The sequence below is a fragment of the Schistocerca cancellata genome, chromosome 4, assembly GCF_023864275.1.
Source record: "Schistocerca cancellata isolate TAMUIC-IGC-003103 chromosome 4, iqSchCanc2.1, whole genome shotgun sequence".
NCBI classification, from domain to species: domain Eukaryota; kingdom Metazoa; phylum Arthropoda; class Insecta; order Orthoptera; family Acrididae; genus Schistocerca; species Schistocerca cancellata.
In genome coordinates, this window is record NC_064629.1 from 279,127,350 (window position 1) to 279,149,653 (window position 22,304).

The window sequence follows — 22,304 nt, forward strand, 5'->3', positions numbered from 1 at the left end:
CTAATGGTCAAAAACAATTTTGTACAATTTTGTTTCTGAAGAAAAAACATTTAATTCTCAGCAAAAATCAACGTAATTGCATCTCATAGGCGTGCAAAGACGTTGCACCATAATGGGAAAACAAGTTTGATTCCTCAACCTAACAACTATTCCGGAATAAAGAGTTCAGGGAGAGGGGCGGGGGGAGGGATGGGCTGTCAGTATCGTGCCGATTCACCTTACCCACCAAAGATTGTAAGCAGTGAAATAAAGTACGTGAAAATAACAAATAGTTAATTACCAGTTCTTACACACACTGTTCTTGCCTTTCTTTTATTCTATAAAATATGGCTAGAGTGTGATACCACCACAATGCAATGGAATACTGGCTGAGCGGACAGATTTATCTGTGAGGTGATAGACTTATCTGTAGGGAGCTTTGTGATCTAAGCTGGGTTGAAATATGACAATCTGCCCTTGCAACGCTGTACCTTCCTCCTGCGTAACAACTAGATCACCAAAACCATCGTTTTAGGCACTGTTGGTGGGATGCATTAAGTGCTCCTACCATGAGGCCCTTGCAATATAGCACCTCCCTCCAGCCTCTCTCCCTGGTGGGCTCTCAGTTAATAACAAAAATTTCGAAATTTCGCATATTTGTGTACAGATTTAAAAATGATAGTGACTTACAACAGTCTGGTTACATAGCGTAATGGCGAAGGTACTGAACTCTCATACAGTTCAAATCTCGTCATGTACATTCTTAAAAAAAAAAAAAAAAAAAAAAAAAAAAAAAAAAAAAAAAAAAAAAAAAAAAAAAAAAAACTATAATTACGCTTCCTTACCTGCCAAGGCAAACTCCTGTTTTATCACCGCTTCTTGTCCGGGTAAGTTTTCCAAATGGGATCCTAGCTCCTACCATTTCGAGCATGTACATACTTCTCACTCTGTGTTCACGACACTTAAAAAAAGAAATAGGATATGTGGTAAGCATTTTCATACAGCAAAGAAACTAATACATTATTAACAAAGTAACGAGATACATTTTAAGCATGTTCTTAAGGAAACTAACACATTATTGTCTTAGATACATCTACAACACACCATATTATATTGAAAACGTTCCTTACATGTCCTTTTGTATATCTGCGTGTTTTCATGTGTTTTGAGCTGTCACGAATCTGATTTTTTTCCCCCCTTCCTTGCTGTCGCCTTGGCAAACGCACATGCATAGTAAGTTATGACTGTGGACACAAATCTACCCACAAATCTACACGTCTGATCCGTATCTGAACCATGTCAACCAAGATAATCTTCAAAATACGCCACTCATATCACAATTTTTATTGGCTGATTGTAAGCTCTGTCGTCATTTAGTTAACTGCGACTTGCAGCAAATATCTTTATAATGGAATGTATTACGGGATGGGAAAATAAGCATTCGTGTTCATGAAACTGCTTCTTCGTTCTTACTTGCGACTGTCACATCTACCGTTATAAATCGCGAAAATAGAATTGGTAGAGTTCATGAACTGTAATTGTAAACTGCGTCTAAGAATTGCAGTTACCGAAAGAAGCATTCGCACAAATCACTGATACTGAAAAGTCACAGTTTAGCCCATCCCTACCCATAGCGCAGTTCTATTTCCCGCGCATTCAGTTTACATGTGGGACGCACTCCTATCTTGCTAAGAGCTAACGTGCGAGCTGCCATCTACCGACGACGCTAAACAACTATGGCGTGCCGTCTGAGGCAGTGATCATAACGAGTTGATTCCAAATAGCAAATAGAAGTTTTGCAAGGAAGAAATGACAGTAACAAACCTCTACAGCTACAACCTTTCCAATTTTGCTAAACAAAATAGCTATAAGCTCCCGTAGAACTTAACTGTTTCAGACATGCGTAATACGCACCCAATAACATTTGTAGTAACATAGAATATTTTTGGCCAACAAAATTGTTGTAAGCTACTGGGATGAGATTAGAGATAAATTAATTTTTGGAGGACGTGACCGCAGACACGTGGTCCGTCCCATAACATTGAATGTAGCATAATGTCACAGTAAGTGGAGAATCGACTTTTCAAAATTATCCATAAGGGATGCAGGTGAACGTACTGTCTTTTATCCTCGTGTACACTGATTTGGAAGTAAATATTTCGCATATTGGTGCATAGATTTGAACTGTCTCAACCAAGATAATCTTCAAAATACGCCACTCGTTTCAGAGATTTTATTGGCTGATTGTAAGCTCTGTCGTCATTAGCTGACTGCGAATTGTAGCAAGTATCTTCAGATTGGAAGGTTTTATAGGTCGGGGAAATAAGCATTCCTGTATATGAAACTGCTTCTTAGTTCTTACTTGCGACTTTTTTTTTGTTTTTTTTTTTTCTTTATTGTTATTTTAAAACCCGTACAAACAGGCAGGCTGTCAGCAGCATGGTAAGCAGCTCTTCAGCCGTAGAGGAGATAAGAAAGAACAGAAAGAATACACAAATGTGACATAACGGTGGGTAATAAAAAGGAGACACATAAAGACAAACACGGAGCCGTTCACACTCGACGATAATTCACTACAAACTGTTGTCACGATGCACGAACACTGAAGATGGCGATGGCACAGGTGAACGATGGAGTACGACGGGAACACAGAACACTAAGCATGACGGCACTCATGAGACACTGATGGCGATGATCTCCGGCGCGCGAATGTTCACTCAGCGTGTATGAGTCCGGGGACCTGCCAAGAGAGGAGAGGGAGGAGGAGGAAGGGGAAATGGGAGAGGGGAGAGCAGAGATGCCATGGGCAAATGAGAGAGGGGGAGGGAGGAAGGGGGAGGGGAAGCCCGGAGGAGAGGGTAGGAGGGAGGGGGGAAAGGAAAGAGAAGGGAAGGGAAAGGGGGGGAGGGAGGATGCCTAAAGGAAAGGACACAGGAGATGGGGGGGGGGGGGGATCAAAGTTGATAGGAGGGGTAGATGCAGGGGAGGAGGACATCATCAGGGAGGGGCAGCTGGCGGAAGCCACCTTGGGAGAGGGTAAGGAGGGTGGAGAGATGGAGACCGGGTGGGACGTGGGAATACGGGCGCAGCAGCGGGCGGGGGTGGGAGAGGATCGGGGACACGAGCGGGTGAGGAGGATCAAGTTTACGGGAGGTGTACAGGATCCGTATCCTTTTCAGGAAAAGGAGGAGGTGGGGAAAGGGGATGAGATCGTACAGGATCCGCATGGGGGAGGGGAGACGGATGCGATAGGCAAGGTGGAGAGCATGGCGTTCAAGGATTTGGAGGGATTTATAAAAGGTAGGGGGGGGCGGAGATCCAGGCTGGATGGGCGTAACAAAGGATAGGGCGGATGAGGGATTTATAGGTGTGGAGGATTGTGGAGGGGTCCAGACCCCACGTGCGGCCGGAAAGGAGCTTAAGGAGACGGAGTCGGGAACGTGCCTTGGCTTGGATCGTCTGGAGATGGGGAGTCCAGGAGAGGCGACGGTCGAGGGTGACGCCAAGGTACTTAAGGGTGGGAGTGAGGGCGATAGGACGGCCATAGACGGTGAGATAGAAATCAAGGAGGCGGAAGGAAGGGATGGTTTGGAGGGATTGACCTTGAGCAACCACTGGTTGCACCAAGCGGTGAACCGGTCAAGATGGGATTAGAGAAGGCGTTGGGAGCGTTGCAGGGTGGGGGCAAGGGCGAGGAAGGCGGTGTCATCGGCAAACTGGAGGAGATGGCCGGGGGGCGACGGCGGCGGCATGTCCGCCGTGTACAAAAGGTACAGAAGGGGGGAGAGGACGGAGCCTTGGGGCACACCGGCGGAGGGGAAAAAGGTGTAGGAATCTGCGTTATGGATGGTGACATAGGAAGGACGGCGGGAGAGAAAGGAACCGATCAGACGGACTTAGTTAATGGGAAGGGCAAAGGTTTGGAGCTTGAAGAGGAGACCGGAATGCCAGACGCGGTCATAAGCGCGTTCGAGGTCAAGGGAGAGGAAGATTGCGGAGCGACGGGAATTAAGCTGTTCGGAAAGGAGATGAGTGAGGTGAAGGAGAAGATCGTCGGAAGAGAAGGACGGCCGAAAGCCACACTGGGTGACGGGAAGAAGGCGGTGCTGGCGGAGATGCTGGTGGATGCGGCGGGTGAGGATAGATTCCAGGACCTTGCTGAAGACCGAGGTAAGGCTGATGGGACGGTAGGAGGAGACGGCGGACGGCGGTTTGCCAGGTTTAAGGAACATGAGGATATGGGAGGTTTTCCACAGGTCGGGGTAGTAACCGGTGGACAGGACTACATTGTAGAGCCTGGCCAGGGTGGAGAGGAAAGAGACAGGAGCTTCACGAAGGTGACGGTAGGTGGCACGATCGTGACCAGGAGCGGTGTTGCCTTTTGTGCGGAGTGTAGCAATGAGATCCTGTGTAGTGATAGGGGTATTGAGTTCCGTGTGTGTAATGTTGTCCAAGTACTGGAAACCAGGAGCGAGGGGAGGGACAGAGGTGTCAGATCGATCGCGGATATCCTTGAAGAGGGAGTAATCGAACTGGGGATCATCAGGTATGGAAAAAACATCGGAGAGGTAGGAGGCAAAGTGGTTGGCCTTATTATGGGCGTCAGGGAAGGGGTGATCATCGTGGAGAAGAGGATAATAGGGGGAGGGTTTAGTTCCAGTAAGGTGACGGAAGGCCGACCAGAACTTGGACGAGTTGATTGGTAGGGTAGCATTTAAACGGGTGCATGTCTGTCGCCAGTCCAGGCGTTTCTTAGCCGCGAGCAAATTACGAACGTGTCGCTGGAGTTGCCGGTGGCGTCGTAGTGTGTCCGGGTCACGCGTGCGGAGAAAGGCACGGTAGAGACGACGGGATTCACGGAGGAGGAGAACGGCCTTACTTGCGACTTTCACATCTACGGTTATAAATCGCGAAAATAGCGTTGGTAGAGTGCGTGAACTGTAATTTTAAACTGCGTTTACGAATTGCAGTTACCGGAAGAAGCACTCGCAGAAATCACTGATACTAAAAAGTCACAGTTTAGCCCATCCCTACACATAGCGAAGTTGTATTTCCCGCGCATTCAGTTTCCGTGTGGAACGCTCCCCTGTCTCGCTAAGAGGTAACATGCGAGCTGCCATCTACCGACAACACTAAATAAATATCACGTGCCGCCTGAGGCATTGCTCATAGCACGTTGATTTCATACAGCAAATAGAAGTTTTGCAAGGAAGAAATGACAGCAATAAGCCTCTACAGCTACAACGTTTTTTTTTTGTTAACAAAATAGCTACAAGTTCCCGTGACACGTAACTGTTTCTGACATGCATACTTCGCACCCAATAACATTTGTAGTAACATACACTACATTTGGCCACCAAAGCGTTTAGATCGTCCATTCGAGGGTTGGATTCCATGTCTTCTTCATCGAAGAGTTTCACTGCCTGGGCTACTCTCAGGGTGCAACTTCGACGTGGAAGTTCCCCACCGTTTCCTTGCCGTGTCGTCTGCTCGCCGTCACTACTGCTCGCCGTCACTACTGCTCGCCGCCGCCAGGTCGCCGCCTGCCGGTGCTCGCCGCCGCCGCCGTTTGCTCGCCGCCTGCTGGTGCCTGCCGCCGCCGCGTGGTCGCCGCCTGCCGCCTGCTGGTTCTCGTCGCCGCCGCCGCCGTCTGGTCGCCGCCGCCGCCCTTCTCGCGCGCCGCCACCATGTCCCAACCCACCACCACCACCACTATCATTTTCACCTCTCCCTCCGCTGCTCCGACCACCATCACATGGAGCTCATCCTCCACCCCACTTCCCGTCCTTCCTTCTCTCCCTGTCCACCACACCCTTGCGCCACTTTCGGCTGTGACCACCCCCAACTTCTCCTCCCCTATCACTGTCGCCCCATCGACAGCTACTGACTTTCCGCCGCTCCCCGCACCGCCTCCGACAGGCTCCAAGCCAGCACGGATCTCTGCTCGACGTTCCACAGTCTCAGTGACACCCACGCCCCCACCGTCTGCGTCATCCGCTGCTCAGGGTGGTCCTGCCTCCCGCCATCTCCCCCTGCAACCCGTCCCCCTGCCCCCTCCCCACCCAGTGGTGACCACGAAACCTTCAAAGCGCCCGAATGCTGACCCTTCCCCTGAAGTCTCCTCCAAAAAAACCCCCAATCCCCGTGACCCACCCATTCCCATGGACGCAGTCCCGACCCCCACCCCCGCCACGCCTGCCACCCACACCTTTGTCCTCTCCAATCCCGACCCTCAATTCCTTGATGCCTGCTCCCTCACCCTCGCCATCCGGAAATACTTCCCCAATGCTCCCATCTCCCAACTGATTCCTCACAAGGACTCGGTCCTCATAAAATCCCCCAATGCTTCCTTCCACACCGACCTCCTCTCCCGCATCCCCCATATCCAATTTGGCCAACGTGCAACCCTCACCCCCTACCACACCCCGTCCTCTCCCCGTCAGCCTCAACCTCCCCAACGTCCGCCAACCTTCACCGCTGTGATCACGAAGCTTAGCCCCGTGATCACGGAGGCTGAGGTGTTGGCGGAACTCAACTCCCGGCCCAACATTGAAATCCGCTCGGCCCGTCGCATCTTCAATGATGCCGGGCCGACTTTTCTCATGCGGATATTCACTGAATCCTCCTCCTGCACTGACCGCCTCCTCACCGAGGGAGCCCTCATCTACAATCAGCGCCATAAGGTGGACCCCTCCCGTTCCCCAGTCCAATCCTACCGCTGCCAACGCTGTCTCACCTACAACAACCACGTTACCTCTGCCTGCAAGAACCCCCCTACTTGTACCCACTGCAAAGCTTCACACTTCCTCAAGCATTGCCCCAACCTCACCTCTCCCCCTTCCTACAACACTTGCAATGAACCACATCCTACCTACTCCTCGAAGTGTAAAGCGAAACCTCCACCAGTAACCCCCGAGCTCACCGTCCCTGTCCATCCTGTTGATGACCCCATCCACCCCAACAACTCGCTCCGCCCTCCCCCTACTGCTGAGGACATCATCCGTTTCACCACCATTGTGCTCCAAAACATCCACCCCTTCCAGCGCTCACACACTCTTTCCCAAATCGCCCTCGCTGCACGTTCCATCTTCCATCTTACCACCTATGCCACATACTCCCACAACCAAGCTCACTTCACCTTCACCCCCCTCACCACCCTTGTCTAACTCTCCACTCCCATGGTACAACAACCGTACCGTATCCTGTACCACAACATTCGATCCCTGCCCACCCACAAACTCCTCTTCCTCCACACCCTACGTCAGCACCGCGTGGATGCCTTCGTCCTAAATGAAACCTTCCTTCAACCCCGTATCTCCGTCTCCACGGCTCCTTACACTCTACACCGCACCGATAACCCGTACCCTCTTGTGCGTGGCGGAGTTGCTATAGGCCACCTCAAGCACCTCCCTGTCCGGCCCCAACCTCTCCTTAACAATTCTGCCGAGCATCTCACCCTCAGCCTCTTCTTCCCCACCCTTACCATCACCTGTGCCACCATTTATGTCCGCCCTCGCACCCCCATCCCGTACGATTTCCTGGCCCACATTGACCGCACCTTCTCCACCTACGTGATTGCCGCCGACCTCAATATCCACAGCCGTGATCCTGCCGACCTCCGGCAGTGGCATCAGTTTCTCACCACTCTCCAGGGAGACCTGGTTCCCCTGCCTCAGCACACCCGGCCCGAATCCAACACCACTCCTGATGCGGTCCTTGCCTCTCCCAACCTCCTTGGGCACATCACCGCGGATGTCCTTGACCTCATTGGCAGTGACCATGCTCCTGTCCTCCTCACTATCTCTAACGGTCGCCATCCCCGCCACGCTCCTCGCCCTGCCGTCCCTCCTAAACTTGTCCCTGATTACTCCCGTGCCAACTGGGATGCCTACCGGGATTCCATTCACACCCAGGTTGACGGCCACGACCTTACCCTCCAGTCTCCTGATGACATCTCTCGCACTGCTGCCTTCCTGCACCAGACCTTGTCTGACGCCGTCGCCACCCATATCCCCACCAAAGCCGTCCACCCTCACCGTCCCGCCCTGCCTCCAAGGGCTGTCCTTCTCCTTCGAGAGTCCCGCCGCCTCTACCACTCTTTTCTCCACACTCGTGACCGGGATACACTTACCTGCCACCGGCAATTACAGCGACACATCCGCAACCTGCTTGTTGCGAAGAAACGCCGAGCCTGGCGCCAGACATGTACACAACTCAACACCACGCTCCCCATCAACTCTTCCAAGTATTGGTCTGCTTTCCACCGCCTTACTGGGAACCGCCCCACCCCCCAGTACCCTATCCTCCTTAATGACCGTCCCTTTCCTGACAACCTCAGTAAGGCCAACCACTTTGCCTCCCACCTCTCTGATGTTTTTTCCATCCCAGATGATCCCCACTTTGATTATTCCCTCTTCCCTGATGTCATGGACCGTACGAATACCTCTGTTCCTCCCCTTGCTCCTAGCTTCCAGTACTTGGGCCACACCCCACCATCTGCACTTAACACTCCCATCACTACACAGGACATCAGCCTGACGCTCCGCACTAAACGCAACACTGCTCCCGGCCACGACTGCGTTACCTACCGCCACCTCAAACACTGCCCTCCCTCCTTGCCACCCTCTACAATGTCATCCTTGCCACTGGCTTCTATCCCGACCTGTGGAAAACCTCCCGTATCCTGATGTTCTCCAAACCCAATAAGTCTCCATCTGATGCCTCTTCCTATCATCCTATCTGTCTCACATCGGTGTTCAGCAAGCTCTTGGAATCCATCCTTTCCCGGCGCATCCATCTCCACCTCCACCAAAACCACCTCCTCCCAAACACCCAATGTGGCTTTCGACCTTCCTTCTCTGCTGATGACCAACTCCTCCGCCTCACTCATCTCCTCTCCCTCCAGCTTAACTCCCGTCGCTCCGCCATTTTTGTCTCACTTGACCTCGAAAAGGCCTACGACCGTGTCTGGCATCCCGGTCTCCTGTTTAAACTCCAAACCTACGCCCTTCCTATCAACTACATCCGTCTGGTGGCCTCCTTCCTCTCCCGCCGCCCCTCCTATGTTACCATCCATCATGCCAATTCCCACACCTTCTACCCCTCTGCCGGTGTGCCCCAGGGCTCTGTCCTCTCCCCTCTCCTCTACCTCCTGTACACGGCAGATATGCCCCAACCCCCCCCCCTCCAGTACACCTCTTGCAATATGCTGATGACACCGCATTCCTCGCCCTCGCTCCTACCCTCCAACGGTCCCAATGCCTTTCTCCAGAATCACCTTGACGTTTTTGCTGCATGGTGTAATCAATGGCTCCTGAAACTCAATCCTTCCAAGACCCAGGCCATCATCGTAGGTCGTACCACTCGCTCCTTCCGGCTCCTGGATTTCTCCCTTACTGTCTGCGCATGTCCTGTCCGTCTCACCCCCACCCTCACCTACCTTGGCCTCACCATTGACCGTCACCTCACCTGGATACCTCATCTCCGCTCCATCCAATCCAAAGCCCACAACCGCCTCCGACTCCTCAAACTCCTCTCTGGCCGGACATGGGGGTTGCACCCCTCTACCATCCTCCACACCTACAAATCCTTAATCCCTCCCATCCTCTGTTATGCCAGTCCTGCCTGGATATCTGCCCCCCCCCCAAATTCTATCAGTCCCTCCAGATCCTTGAGCGTCATGCACTCCGCCTCGCCTTCCATATCCGCCTCCCGTCCCCCACGCCGATCCTCTATGATCTCATTCCTTTCCCCCATCTGCTCCTATTCCTCGAACATATCCGCATCCTCTACACCTCCCGCCATCTTGAACCCCCTCACCCCCTGGTTGCTCCTCTCCGCTCCTGTCCCCGCCCCCTGCCACGTCTTCACCGTTGTGTCCCCCCTACCCTCCATCTCTACACCCTCCATCTCCTTTCCCAAGGTGGCTTCCGTCAACTCCCCCTCCCGGATGATGCCCTCTCTCCCTCCATTTATCCTTCCTATCAACTCTGATCCTCCCTCCTCCTCCTTTCCTCTGTCCTTTCCCCGGGCTCCCTCTTCCCCCCCCCCCCTTCCGTCCTGTTTCCACCCCACTAAACCTCTCCCTACCTCCCTTCTCCCCCCCAGTCCTTTTGTATTCCCCTCCTCTGCCTCCCCCCTCCCTGTCGCGTCTGCCCCCCACCCCTCTTATAGATCCTCATCCTCCATCAGCTCCTTTCCCGGTTCCCCCCCCTTCGCTTTTACTCTCCTTTCCCCCATTTTTTGTTTTCCCATCTTCTGTCCAGTTTCCCCCCACCTGCTCTCGACTGTGGTGTCACATTTGCCAACTTTTTCGTGCAGTGTTCCAGTGACTATTCAGTGTTGTTTGTCTTTCTCGTGTTGCGAACACAAACCATGTTGTCGCTGGGTGTGAATTTTATGTCTTTCGCGAACAGAATCCAGACTGTCGCCGTGTTTTTTAATTGTCTATTGTTTTCCCTGTCTGCTCCGTATGTATTTTTATTAGCATCATCATCCCTCTGTTGTTTGTTTTAAGTTCCACGATTTCTTTTCGCCTTGTTACTCTCTAAGTCCCCGATTTTATCGCCTGTTTTTTTTTTATTATTATTTGTTCTCCTGATCTTTGTCATAAAATCTGTAGGCTGAAGAGCGCATACTAAGCTGCTGCCAGCCCGCCCCCTTCGGGGGGAATTGAAATTCAATAAAGAAAAAAAAAAATTTAGATCGTCATCAGAGGGTTGGATTCCCTCAGTCGACGACGTCAGGTTGCAACGCCTGGGCTACTCTCAGGTTGTAATCTCCGTCTTCGACGGTTGTGTCCATCTGTCTGTCTGTCTGTCTGTCTGTCTGTCTGCCTGCCTGCCGCTTCCTGCTGTAGCTGTTCGTCCGTCCGTCCGTCCCCGTCCGTCTGTCCGCCTGCCTGCCTGCTCGCTGTCCACCGCCGCCGCTACCGCTGCTGCCTGCTGTCCATCCGTCCGTCTGTTCGCTGCCGCCACCGCCGCCGCCTGCTGTCCGTCCGTCTGTTTGCCGCCGTCCGTCTGTTCGTCGCCGCCGCCAGCCGGTGGCCGTCCGTCTGTTCGCCGCCGCCAGCTGGTGCCCGCCGCCACCGGCGCCGCCACCATTGCCGCTTGGTGGCCACCGTCGCCGCCATCCTGACCCTGGTCTACGGCCGTCTTCGTCTTCATCCGTCTTCGTCTTCATCGGTCTTCGTCTTTGTCTGTCCCCAGTTTCTGTCCTTTCCTATTCGTTCTGTTCGTTCTTGTTTCTCCCTACCGTCATGTCCGACCCCACCACCACTGCCACCGCTACCACCACCGCCATAGTTTATACTTCCCCTTCCGCCGCCTCCACCACTATCACATGGTGTGCCCAGTCCCACCCCCCTCCTTCCATCCCTCCTCTTCTCACTCTCCCTTCGCCCTCACTCTTCGTCGCCCCCTCTCCAGCTTCTTCCTCTCGATCTGATCCTTTCCCCCCACTCCCCCAGCCTGTCACTGCAGCTCCGGCTCGGGTGGTGGCCCGTCGGGCCACTGTCCATGCCCCGCTCTCCCCGTCGCCTCCGCTGCCGCCACCGCCACTGCCGTCATCACCGTCGCCTTCACCTTCACCGTCATCTTCACCGTCACCGTCACCGTCACCATCTCCGGCGCCGACTCCGGCCCCGGAACCTGCCCCTCCCCGCCACATTCCAGTTGTTCCCATCCCTCACACCTCCTCCACCGCCGTCAAGCACCCCAGTGGCACCCCTGCCTCCTCTGCTTCCAAAAAGGCTCCGCCTTGTCCTCCTTCCCCCACCCATGATGCCATTGATGTCTCCCAGCCCGTCCCTGCCCCCTCATCCTCCTCCTCTACCCCCTCCTCCTACCGCTACCTCCTCTCCCGTCCTGATCCCTCTCTCCTTGAAGCCCGGAACCTCACCCTCTTCCTTTGCCAGCATTGTCCTGGTGCCCCCATCTCCCTCGTCACTCCTCACCATGATTCGGTCCTCATCTCCTCCCCCAGCCCTACCCTCCACACATACCTCCTTTCCCGCATCCCTGTCACCCGCTTTGGCCCTCATGCCTCTCTCACCCCTGCTCCTTCACCACCTCCCTCCCGCCAACCCCAACCTCCGTGTCGCCCGCCGACTCTCACCGCCGTGATCACTCGGCTTAGTCCAGTGATCACGGAGGAGGAGGTGTTGGCGGAGCTTCAGGCCCATCCCCATTTGGAGGTGCGTGCGGTTCGCCGCATCCATAATGCTGCCGGCCCCACCTGCCTTATGCGGGTTTTTTCTGAGCACGCTCCCTCCATAGACCGTCTCCTGAAGGAGGGTGCCCTCCTTTTTAAACAGCGTTATAAGGTTGACCCCTCCCGTTCCCCTCCTCAATCCCTGCGCTGCCAGATGTGTCTGCGCTATAACGCACACCCCACAGCTGAGTACCGCGAGGCCCCCACCTGCCCGCATTGTCGGCAAGCGCACTTCCTCCGGCAGTGCCCTAACCTCCAATCCCCTCCTTCCTGCAATACCTGCAATCTCCCCCATCCCACCTACTCCCAAAAGTGTAATCCCTGACATCCTCCAACCACTCCTGAACTCACCGTCCCTGTCCATCCCCTGGACGCCTCCACCCCTCCTGGCAATTCCCTTCGTCCCCCCCCCCCCCCCCACCGCTGAGGACATCATCAGGTTCCTTACCATCGTCCTCCAGAATGTTCATCCCTTTCAGTGCCCCCACACCCTCCAGCAGATCTCCCTTGCTGCCCGTTCCATATTCCAACTTAAGATGTACGCCACCTACTCCAACAACCAGACCCATTTCACCTTCTCCCGCCTTGACACCCTCGTCTAAATCCCTATCATGGAGTGACAGCAACGTATCCTTTTCAACAACATCCGCTCCCTACCCGCCAACAGGAACCTCTTCCTGCACACCCTTGCCACCCACCGCGTGGATGCCTTCCTCCTTAATGAAACCTTCCTCCAACCCCACCACACCATCCACACTTCACCCTATCTCCTCCACCGCTCCGATAATCCCCTCCCAATTGCACGTGGCGGAGTTGCCATTGGTCACCACCGCCAGATCCCCGTTCGGCTCCAACCTCTCCTTCCCGACCCCACCGAACACCTGATCCTTAGTCTCTTCTTCCCCGGCCTTACCGTTACCTGCGCCACCATCTATGTCCGCCCCAACGCTCCTATTCCCTTCAACTTCCTCTGCCACGTCGATCGTACCTTCTCCTCCTACGTGATCGCCGCCGACCTCAACATCCATAGTCATTCCGCAACCCAGCTACGGCGGTGGCATCGGTTCCTCTCCACCCTTCAAGGCGACCTCGTCCCCATCCCCCAGCATACCCATCCCGAATCCAACTCCACTCCTGATGTTATCCTCTCCTCCCCCAACCTCCTTGGCCGCATCAAGGTGGATGTCCTGGAGCCTATTGGTAGCGACCATCTCCCTGTCCTCCTCACCCTTTCAGATGGTCGTCGCCCCCGACCCGACCCTCGTAATGACCCTCCCCCTAAGTATGTCCACGACTATTCCTGTGCCGACTGGAATGCCTACCGGGATACCCTTTCCACCCAGGTCGATAGCCACCCCTTCACCTACCACCACCTCCCTGTCCTCCTCACCCTTTCAGATGGTCGTCGCCCCCGACCCGACCCTCGTAATGACCCTCCCCCTAAGTATGTCCACGACTATTCCTGTGCCGACTGGAATGCCTACCGGGATACCCTTTCCACCCAGGTCGATAGCCACCCCTTCACCTACCACCACCCTGACGATGTCACCCATGCCGCCTCCTTTCTCCAGCAGACCTTGTCTGAGGCCGTGGAGGCCCACGTCCCTACTGTCGCCATCCACCCCCACCGTCCTACCTTAATCCCACAGGCCGTCCTCCTCCTCCGTGAATCCCATCGTCTCTACCGTGCTTTCCTCCGCACGCGTGACCCGGACACACTACGACGCCACCGGCAACTCCAGCGACACATTCGTAATTTGCTCGCGGCTAAGAAACGCCGGGACTGGCGACAGACATGCATCCGTTTAAATGCTACCCTACCAATCAACTCGTCCAAGTTCTGGTCGGCCTTCCGTCGCCTTACCGGAACTAAACCCTCCCCCTATTATCCTCTTCTCCATGATGATCACCCTTTCCCTGACTCCCTTAGTAAGGCCAATCACTTTGCCTCCTACCTCTCCAATGTATTTTCCATCCCCGATGATCCCCAGTTTGATTACCCCCTCTTCCCGGATATCCGTGATCGAACTGACACCTCTGTCCCTCCCCTCGCTCCTGGTTTCCAGTACTTGGACAACATTGCACACACGGAACTCAATACCCCTATCACTACCGCTCCTGGTCACGATCGTGTCACCTACCGTCACCTTCGTGAAGCTCCTGTCTCTTTTCTCTCCACCCTGGCCAGGCTCTACAATGTAGTCCTGTCCACCGGTTACTACCCCGACCTGTGGAAAACCTCCCATATCCTCATGTTCCTTAAACCTGGCAAACCGCCGTCCGCCGTCTCCTCCTACCATCCCATCAGCCTTACCTCGGTCTTCAGCAAGGTCCTGGAATCTATCCTCACCCGACGCATCCACCAGCATCTCCGTCAGCACCGTCTCCTTCCCGTTACCCAGTGTGGCTTTCGGCCGTCCTTCTCTTCTGACGACCTTCTCCTTCACCTCACTCATCTCCTTTCCGAACAGCTTAATTCCCGTCGCTCCGCAATCTTCCTCTCCCTGGACCTTGAACGTGCCTATGACCGCGTATGGCATTCCGGTCTCCTCTTCAAGCTCCAAACCTTCGCCCTTCCCATAGACTACGTCCATCTGATCGGCTCCTTTCTCTCCCGCCGTCCTTCCTATGTCACCGTCCATAACACAGATTCCTACACCTTTTCCCCCTCCGCCGGTGTGCCCCAAGGCTCCGTCCTCTCCCCCCTTCTGTACCTTTTGTACACGGCGGACATGCCGCCACCGTCACCTCCCGTCCACCTTCTCCAGTTTGCCGATGACACCGCCTTCCTTGCCCTTGCCCCCACCCTGCAGCGCTCCCAACACCTTCTCCAATCCCATCTTGACCGGTTCACCGCTTGGTGCAATCAGTGGTTGCTCAAAGTCAATCCCTCCAAAACCCAGGCGATCATTGTAGGCAAAACCACCCCTTCCTTCCGCCTCCTTGATTTCTACATCACCATCTATGGCCGTCCTATCGCCCTCACTTCCACCCTTAAGTACCTTGGTGTCACCCTCGACTGTCGCTTCTCCTGGACTCCCCACCTCTGGACAATCCAAGCCAAGGCACGCTCCCGACTCAGTCTCCTCAAGCTCCTCTCCTGCCGTACGTGGGGTCTGGACCCCTCCACCGCCCTCCACACCTATAAATCCCTCATCCGCCCTATCCTTTGTTATGCCCATCCGGCTTGGATCTCCGCCCCCCCCCCTACCTTTTATAAATCCCTCCAAATCCTTGAACGCCATGCTCTCTGCCTCGCCTATCGCATTCGTCTCCCCTCCCCTACGCGGATCCTGTACGATCTCATCCCCTTTCCCCACCTCCTCCTTTTCCTGGAAAGGATACGGATCCTGTACACCTCCCGTAAGCTTGATCCTCCTCACCCGCTCGTGTCCCCGATCCTCTCTCACCCCCGCCCGCTGCCGCGCCTGTATTCCCACGTCCCACCCGGTCTCCATCTCTCCACCCTCCTTACCCTCTCCCAAGGTGGCTTCCGCCAGCTCCCCCTCCCTGATGATGTCCTCGTTCCCTCCATGTACCCCTCCTATCAACTTTGATCCTGCCCCACCCCCCACTTCCGGTGTCCTTTCCTTTAGGCACCCTCCCTCCCTTCTCTTCCCTTCCCTTCCCTTCTCTTTCCTTTTCCCCCATGCCCTCCCTCCACCCCTCTTCCCCCAGGCTTCCCCTACCCCTTCCTCCCTCCCCCCTCTCTCCCCTGCCCATGGCATCCCTGCTCTCCTCTCTCACTCTCCCACTCCCCTTCCTCCTCCTCCTCTCTTGGCAGGTCCCCGGACTCACACACGCATAGTGAACTTTCGCGCGCCGGAGATCATCGCCTTCTGTGTCTCGTGTGTGTGACGACATTTAGTGTTTTTGGTGTCCGCCGTCCCGCTACTCCGTTCACCTGTGTCGTCAGATTCATCAGTGTTCTGTGCGCCATGTCAACATGTTTTCAGTGTTGTTATCATCACGTGTGAACGACTCCGTGTTTTTTGTGTCTCTGTGACCTCTCTCTTTTGTCCGTCACTATGTTCATTATCTTTCTTCGTTCTTATGCTTTTGTGAACACTATGGCTGAAGAGCGGCATAGTGTGCCGCTGCCAGCCTGCCTGCTTTGTACAGGTATCCAAATAAACAATAAAGAAAAAGAAAAGAAAAGAAAATTTTGATCATCACGCGTTGCTACCCAGGTTAAAATGCAATGTTAGGAGGATGGGACTGCATATACGCGGTCCGTCCCGCAACATTGAATGAAGCATAAAGGTATCCAGAGTGGGGAATTCACTTTTCGAAACAATGGATAAGGGTTGTAGGTGAACGTATACCCTTTCATCCTGATGGGCAATAATTTGAGAGTTTAATTTCGAAGTTTAGCGTATTGGTGTATAGATTTAAAACTGGTAAGACTTAGTCTGTTTACATAGCGTAATGGCGAGGGTACTGACGTCACATGCAGTTCAAATCTCGTCATGTGCACTTATTTATTATTAGATCTCTATCGAAATGATTTTGATCATTTTTATTCAATTAATTAGTTTCATTGTATTTTTTATTCATTTGCCAGTCATATTCATCGTCGTATAAAATTCATAATTTGCACTCATTTTTCTACCTACCGCCTTTTTCATTTGGAGTCCTGGTTCATGTGATTCTGATCATTGGTATGTATTAATTTCGATATAATTACTTTCATTTTCTCATCTGACTTTTCATCAATGTTATTGCATTCATCATTTCTGTTTCTAATTTTGCCTGAATTGCGTTTCAATCATCATCTATGTTAATTTGTAAATAGCGCAATAAGAATGTATATTTTGAATGTTTCTATGACGATAGCCACCCAAATAGATGTAAATCTTTTAACGAAATACACATTCTTGAAACCATTGCACAGTCATATAAAAAGATTATTTCATCATTCGTTTTTTTAACCCACAGACTGGCATCTTCAAATGTTTAAATATGATGATATATAAATAAAATTAACTTTATTAACATGCACTAAGATTCCAAGTGCAAAAAACGAAAGGAAGAAAAAATAAGAGCAAATGAAATTAAAACGTTGGTTAAGATGATGTGACCAATGTACAGAAAAATTATATTACACCAATTAACTGAATAAAAATAATGAGAAAAGTCATTTTGATGAAGGTTTAAAATAGTAAAATAATATGTACATCTGCCGGGATTGGAACCAACAACATGCTGCATGTGGGGTCGATACCGTCACCATAACACAATGCAACCACTATGCCACGTGCTTTAATTTTTAAAGGTATAAATGATGCCGCGAAATTCTGAAACTTTTTTCGTCGATTACTCGCAAATAAGGTCCCACCAGGGTGAATGGTTGCAGGGTGTGATTTCCTTGGACCTTAACCTACATCACCGCAGAGATTGTTTCAAAAAGTCGGTCCCACTGGTGGGAACCTCTCCTTATAGCCAAGATGGGGCAGTGAGAATGGACATGTCAATTTTTCGGAGGATGTGAGCGCGCATGAGTGGCCCGTTCCACAATACCGAATCCAAGCGAGGCTGGAATAGGATGAACTGTCCACAAAAGTAGGTTTAACATGGATCTATGTGAAGCATTCATTGCAAGCAATATTCCTCTTCACAAACTTACAAACCCTATCCTCGAAGGCTTCCTGGACAAGTATTTCTTAAATAAAAATATACCAGATGAATCAACATTGTGCAAAAATTACATGCTGACAATTTACGTAAAATTTTCTGCAAGAAATCCGCAAAGAGCTCAAGGACAGCGTTATCTGGATTTCAGTTGACGAAACTACAGACACCTGTGGCCGTTACACTGCAAATTAGAGGTGGCAAAAAATAACGTAACTGATAGAAATAACCGGTTACTGAGAAGTAATGGTTACTGCGATAACCGTTCCTCTGATTCTGGCAGTTATTTCGATAACTGTTTAGTGTCAACAGTGCCTCGCGCCATCTGTTGACCGAAGATCATACTGCGCATTTGGAAGGCGTTCTATAGACCATGGGAATAACTGTGAGACTGCTCGCCATCTGTTGATAAGAACTGTGTACTATTTCGTGGGCCTTCGTTACCTTTAGCATAAACAATTAAATAAAGTTAATGTCCGAGCCGTGGCTGATAGGAGCTGCAGTACAGGCATTAACAAGTACAGTCGATCACTTGAGCCACCGCCTTACGTGTTAATTTAGCTTGGACGGGTAGTACAAGGAGAGTTACTAAGGAATTCGAGCGACTATGGAAATAACTGTCAGAGATCGGTATTCTCCTCTGGCAGTTATCGTTATTGGCTCGCAGTTCTAGTTCTCTGGCAGTTTTCGGGATACCACCACAGATAACCTGGAAGTTGGTAACGGAATAACTGTGTGTCTAGACGTTCCTGACTCGGTGACTTCAGTTAAAGATCATAGATCCCGGTGATATTTCCAGAGAGGGTAGTAACTGGAGCGAACAAATATTTTCGTACTGCTACGGGCCATCGGGGAGAGGGGATGATTTTAACGGGAATCTATTCTCATTTCTCTGCAATTCTTGGTGCTCCGCAACAGGTGTCACTCTCTTTCCGGCCTTTGGTTGCGTAAGAGGGTATTGACTTTCGTTCCGCGTTCTTGTTTTTCTTTGTGTTGTTGCTATTACTACCAATAGTTGCCAACATGAAGAGGTCGAGGACAAGCAAAATGTGGTCATATTTCGAAATTCTCGATCGAGAGTTTGCGAAATGTACTTTGTGTGGTAAGAAATTATCGTACAAATCGACGACGACGAATTTAAAGAAACATCTCCAGAAATCACATTTAATTGTGAATTTCTCTTCACAAAGACCTTCGGAGCTAGATTTTGGTGAGTAATGAAAAAAATATATTTATTGCAATTACGGTTATTTCATGCATGCATAATCATTTATTTTTTTATTTTAGTAATTTTTTTAAGATAAGAGCATGCTATACAGTGTGGTGCTTTGTGCATTTTTACACGCAAGTTTTCATTTGTCGTGACTACTTAAGCTGTCGATACCACCGCACCTGTTTGCCTTGACATTTTCAAACATTAAATTATGTTGCATATGGTGCCGGAATACTTAATTATTTAATTCAAAGTTATTGTTACAGGTGTAATAATGATAGTGCTAATAAAATGCCACTGTGAGATATATGAACTGTCGTCTCGCAATTATTAGTAACTAATCGGATAGCGGATTGTATCAGTGCTCATTCCTGTGTATCATTTGTTTGTAATCCTGATGATGCCAGGGGGGAGGGGGTTGGGGGGGGGGGGGGGAGGGAATTAGATATTGTTTCATATTTTAAAATTTTGAAAAGGATAATTGTTTTTAATGGAGTCTTCAACTGAATTCCATAAATGTTTTAAATTTTGTGGTGAAACTTAACCCAAAAATTTGACACGTTAATAGTACATGTGACTTTCCACAGTGACAGTCATATTGAATATTTTGAAGTTCAGGGCCCTACTTATACATCAGTATTTGTTTAAAATATATGTCAACAACAATTAAGATATTTTTTTAGGGTGGAAATACAGTACCCTCCCTTCCCCCCCAATACACATTATTGAAAATGAAAATGTGTTGGTGTTGCTAGGATTAAAGAAGAAACTTGAAGCTATAGTCATTACTAAAACTGAGTCAATTGTCAACTTGTATGAAGTAAATATTCAAGCTGCAAGTACCATGTAGAATACTGTATGCAAACAATGGAATATATATCACCAAAAATATGGCATCATTTCTATTGTGCTTATGTCGATACGAAACCTATTTTTCTGTAGGTGAAACCCTTCCTGTTGAGGTGATCCTTGGCATCAGTAGTGTGGAAGAGGAGCGAGCTGCTCCAGCCCCCTCAATGCAGCAAGGTGTTCAAAGTTCTATGACATCGTACCTCTCCAAAAGGATCGGAGTGAATCAGAAAAAGAAGATAGATGGGCAACTTCTTCAGCTGTTCACTAAAGACTTCCAACCATTTTCAGTCGTTGAAAATTCAGGGTTTTGTGCGGGCCCTTAATCCTGGTTATGAGTTACCAAGCAGGAAGCATATTTCACATGTAATGCTGCAAGCAGCATACACAGCAGCAAAGGAGAAAGTGGTAGACAAACTGTCAGCTGCGAAGACAGTTTGTTTGACCACAGATTGCTGGACATCAGCAGCAAATGAAGGTTACATGGCGGTGACAGGGCATTTTGTGTCTGAAGATTTCACCTTGCAATCGGTGTTGTTAGGATGTTCCCAATTGTCTGGTGCACATACTGCTCCAAATCTGTCGGCATCTCTAATAGGCACGACAGATGACTTCAGGCTGACAGATAAAGTTTTGCTGGTTGTGATGGATAATGCACCAAATATTAAAAATGCAGTATCCATTTTACAGTGGAAACACTTTGGGTGCTATGTACATACACTAAATCTTATTGTGCAGAATGCACTAAAACATTTTGTGTCAATTCAGCAGAAAGTCAAAACTATTGTAGCATTCTTCAAGAGAAGCTGCAAGGCAACAGAAAGACTGCTGACATACCAACAAAATAATGGGGCAGGTCATGTTAAAAAACTGGTGCAGGAGGTGTCAACAAGGTGGAACTCTACTCTGTGTATGTTGGAGTGAATAGTTGAAATTAAAGATGCAGTGAAGACTTCACTTGTACTATTCACAGTTGATTTTGAACAACTGACAGACGAGGAATGGAACATCTGCTCAGAACTCTGCTCTGTGTTGAAGCCATTTGCACAGGTTTCAACACAGCTTAGTGCTGAGTCATATCCTACTGGCAGCCAAGTAAGTTAAGCAGCCTTTTTCTTGCTAAAATGTTAGCTGTGGTATTATGGCATAAACATTTTCGAGATATTGTACTGTTTGTGTTATATTGAACTTATTCCAATTTTCAGGTTATTGTTCTGACAAGGGGATTATTATCAGTGTGTGCAGAACTTTTGAAAAGGCCATTTAACAGTGTGACAAGGACTATCATTGAAGAATTAACAAAAGGCCTGAAGGACCGTTTCCACAATGTAGAGAGGAGCAAATCTATAGGAGTAGCCACTCTACTAGATCCACACTTTAAATCTCTTGTGTTTGAAAGTCGAGTTGCAGCAGATAATGCAAAGAAACAGCTTATTGAACTAGTAGCACAAAAGATGGGTGACAGAAGACTGACAAAAACAGGCCTGAGCCATGAAACTGTGTCAACTTCAACCACCACTGATCCCTTGTCAGTATGGGGTGTCTATGATGCAATTGTAAAATCAACACAGCCCCAGGGCACTCCTCAGTCAGCTGCTATTGTGGATGTACAAAGGTACATGGGCAGCCCAGTTATTACTAGAAGTGAGGATCCACTGGCATGGTGGCATGAAAATCAATATATTTTCCCAAATATTGCTAAAGTGGTGAGGGAAAAATTCAATATAGTGGCCACTTCTGTGCTGTGCGAAAGAATATTTTCTAAAACTGGTATCATTATAAATGAAAGGCGAACACGGCTGAAGGCGTCCAAAGTTGAAAAACTTATATTTCTAAATGTGAACAGTACTAACTCCTGAATTTACTGTTACAGGGTACGTGTTATTTATTGTATTTAATGAGAGATTACTGGTCCCAAAATATGCTTTTCTTATCTTAGATGTTTGTTTCAGTAGTGGATTCGAGAGGCACACCAACACCAGCAGATGAATCTCCGTTTAATACTTGGGATATTATAACAGTAAGGTAATTCTAGTTTGGGTACATTTTTGGCACATTTGATCTCTCCCTTAAAATGGAGATATAACTGTAGGGCATAGCATATATTTGTTATGCTACATTGAAAGAGTACTAGTGGTTTTGTGTTGAAGTGTTTAATGTATATTGTCAGTCAGTAAGTCAGAGTACTTTGTTCCAGTTATAGCTCCAGAAGTCAGTCACCAGCAGCAAATGTCACACAGTTATAAAATGGGAAACTTGAAGAATAAGGTACTAGTGGTTTGGATACATGTGTGGGAAATTCAACTTCCACTTAAAATGCAGATACATTTGAAGTGTGTAATGTAGTTTGGTAGTCAGTAACACACAGAACTTTGTTCCAGTTATAGCTCCAGAAAACTGCCACCAGCAGCAGATGTCACAG

The 22,304-nt window shown here is 50.2% G+C and overlaps 1 protein-coding gene across 1 annotated transcript in view; it reads left to right on the top strand.

Moving 5' to 3' along the window:
* LOC126184106 (E3 SUMO-protein ligase ZBED1-like) overlaps nt 1–21,741 on the top strand; it is a 40,247-nt gene extending 18,506 nt beyond the window's left edge. The window contains exons 2-3 of the mRNA XM_049926469.1: nt 20,811–20,977; nt 21,088–21,741. Coding sequence (XP_049782426.1) covers nt 20,811–20,977; nt 21,088–21,741 — 821 coding nt within the window. The remainder of the gene's footprint in view (nt 1–20,810; nt 20,978–21,087) is intronic.
* The last annotated feature ends 563 nt before the right edge of the window (nt 21,742–22,304 follow it).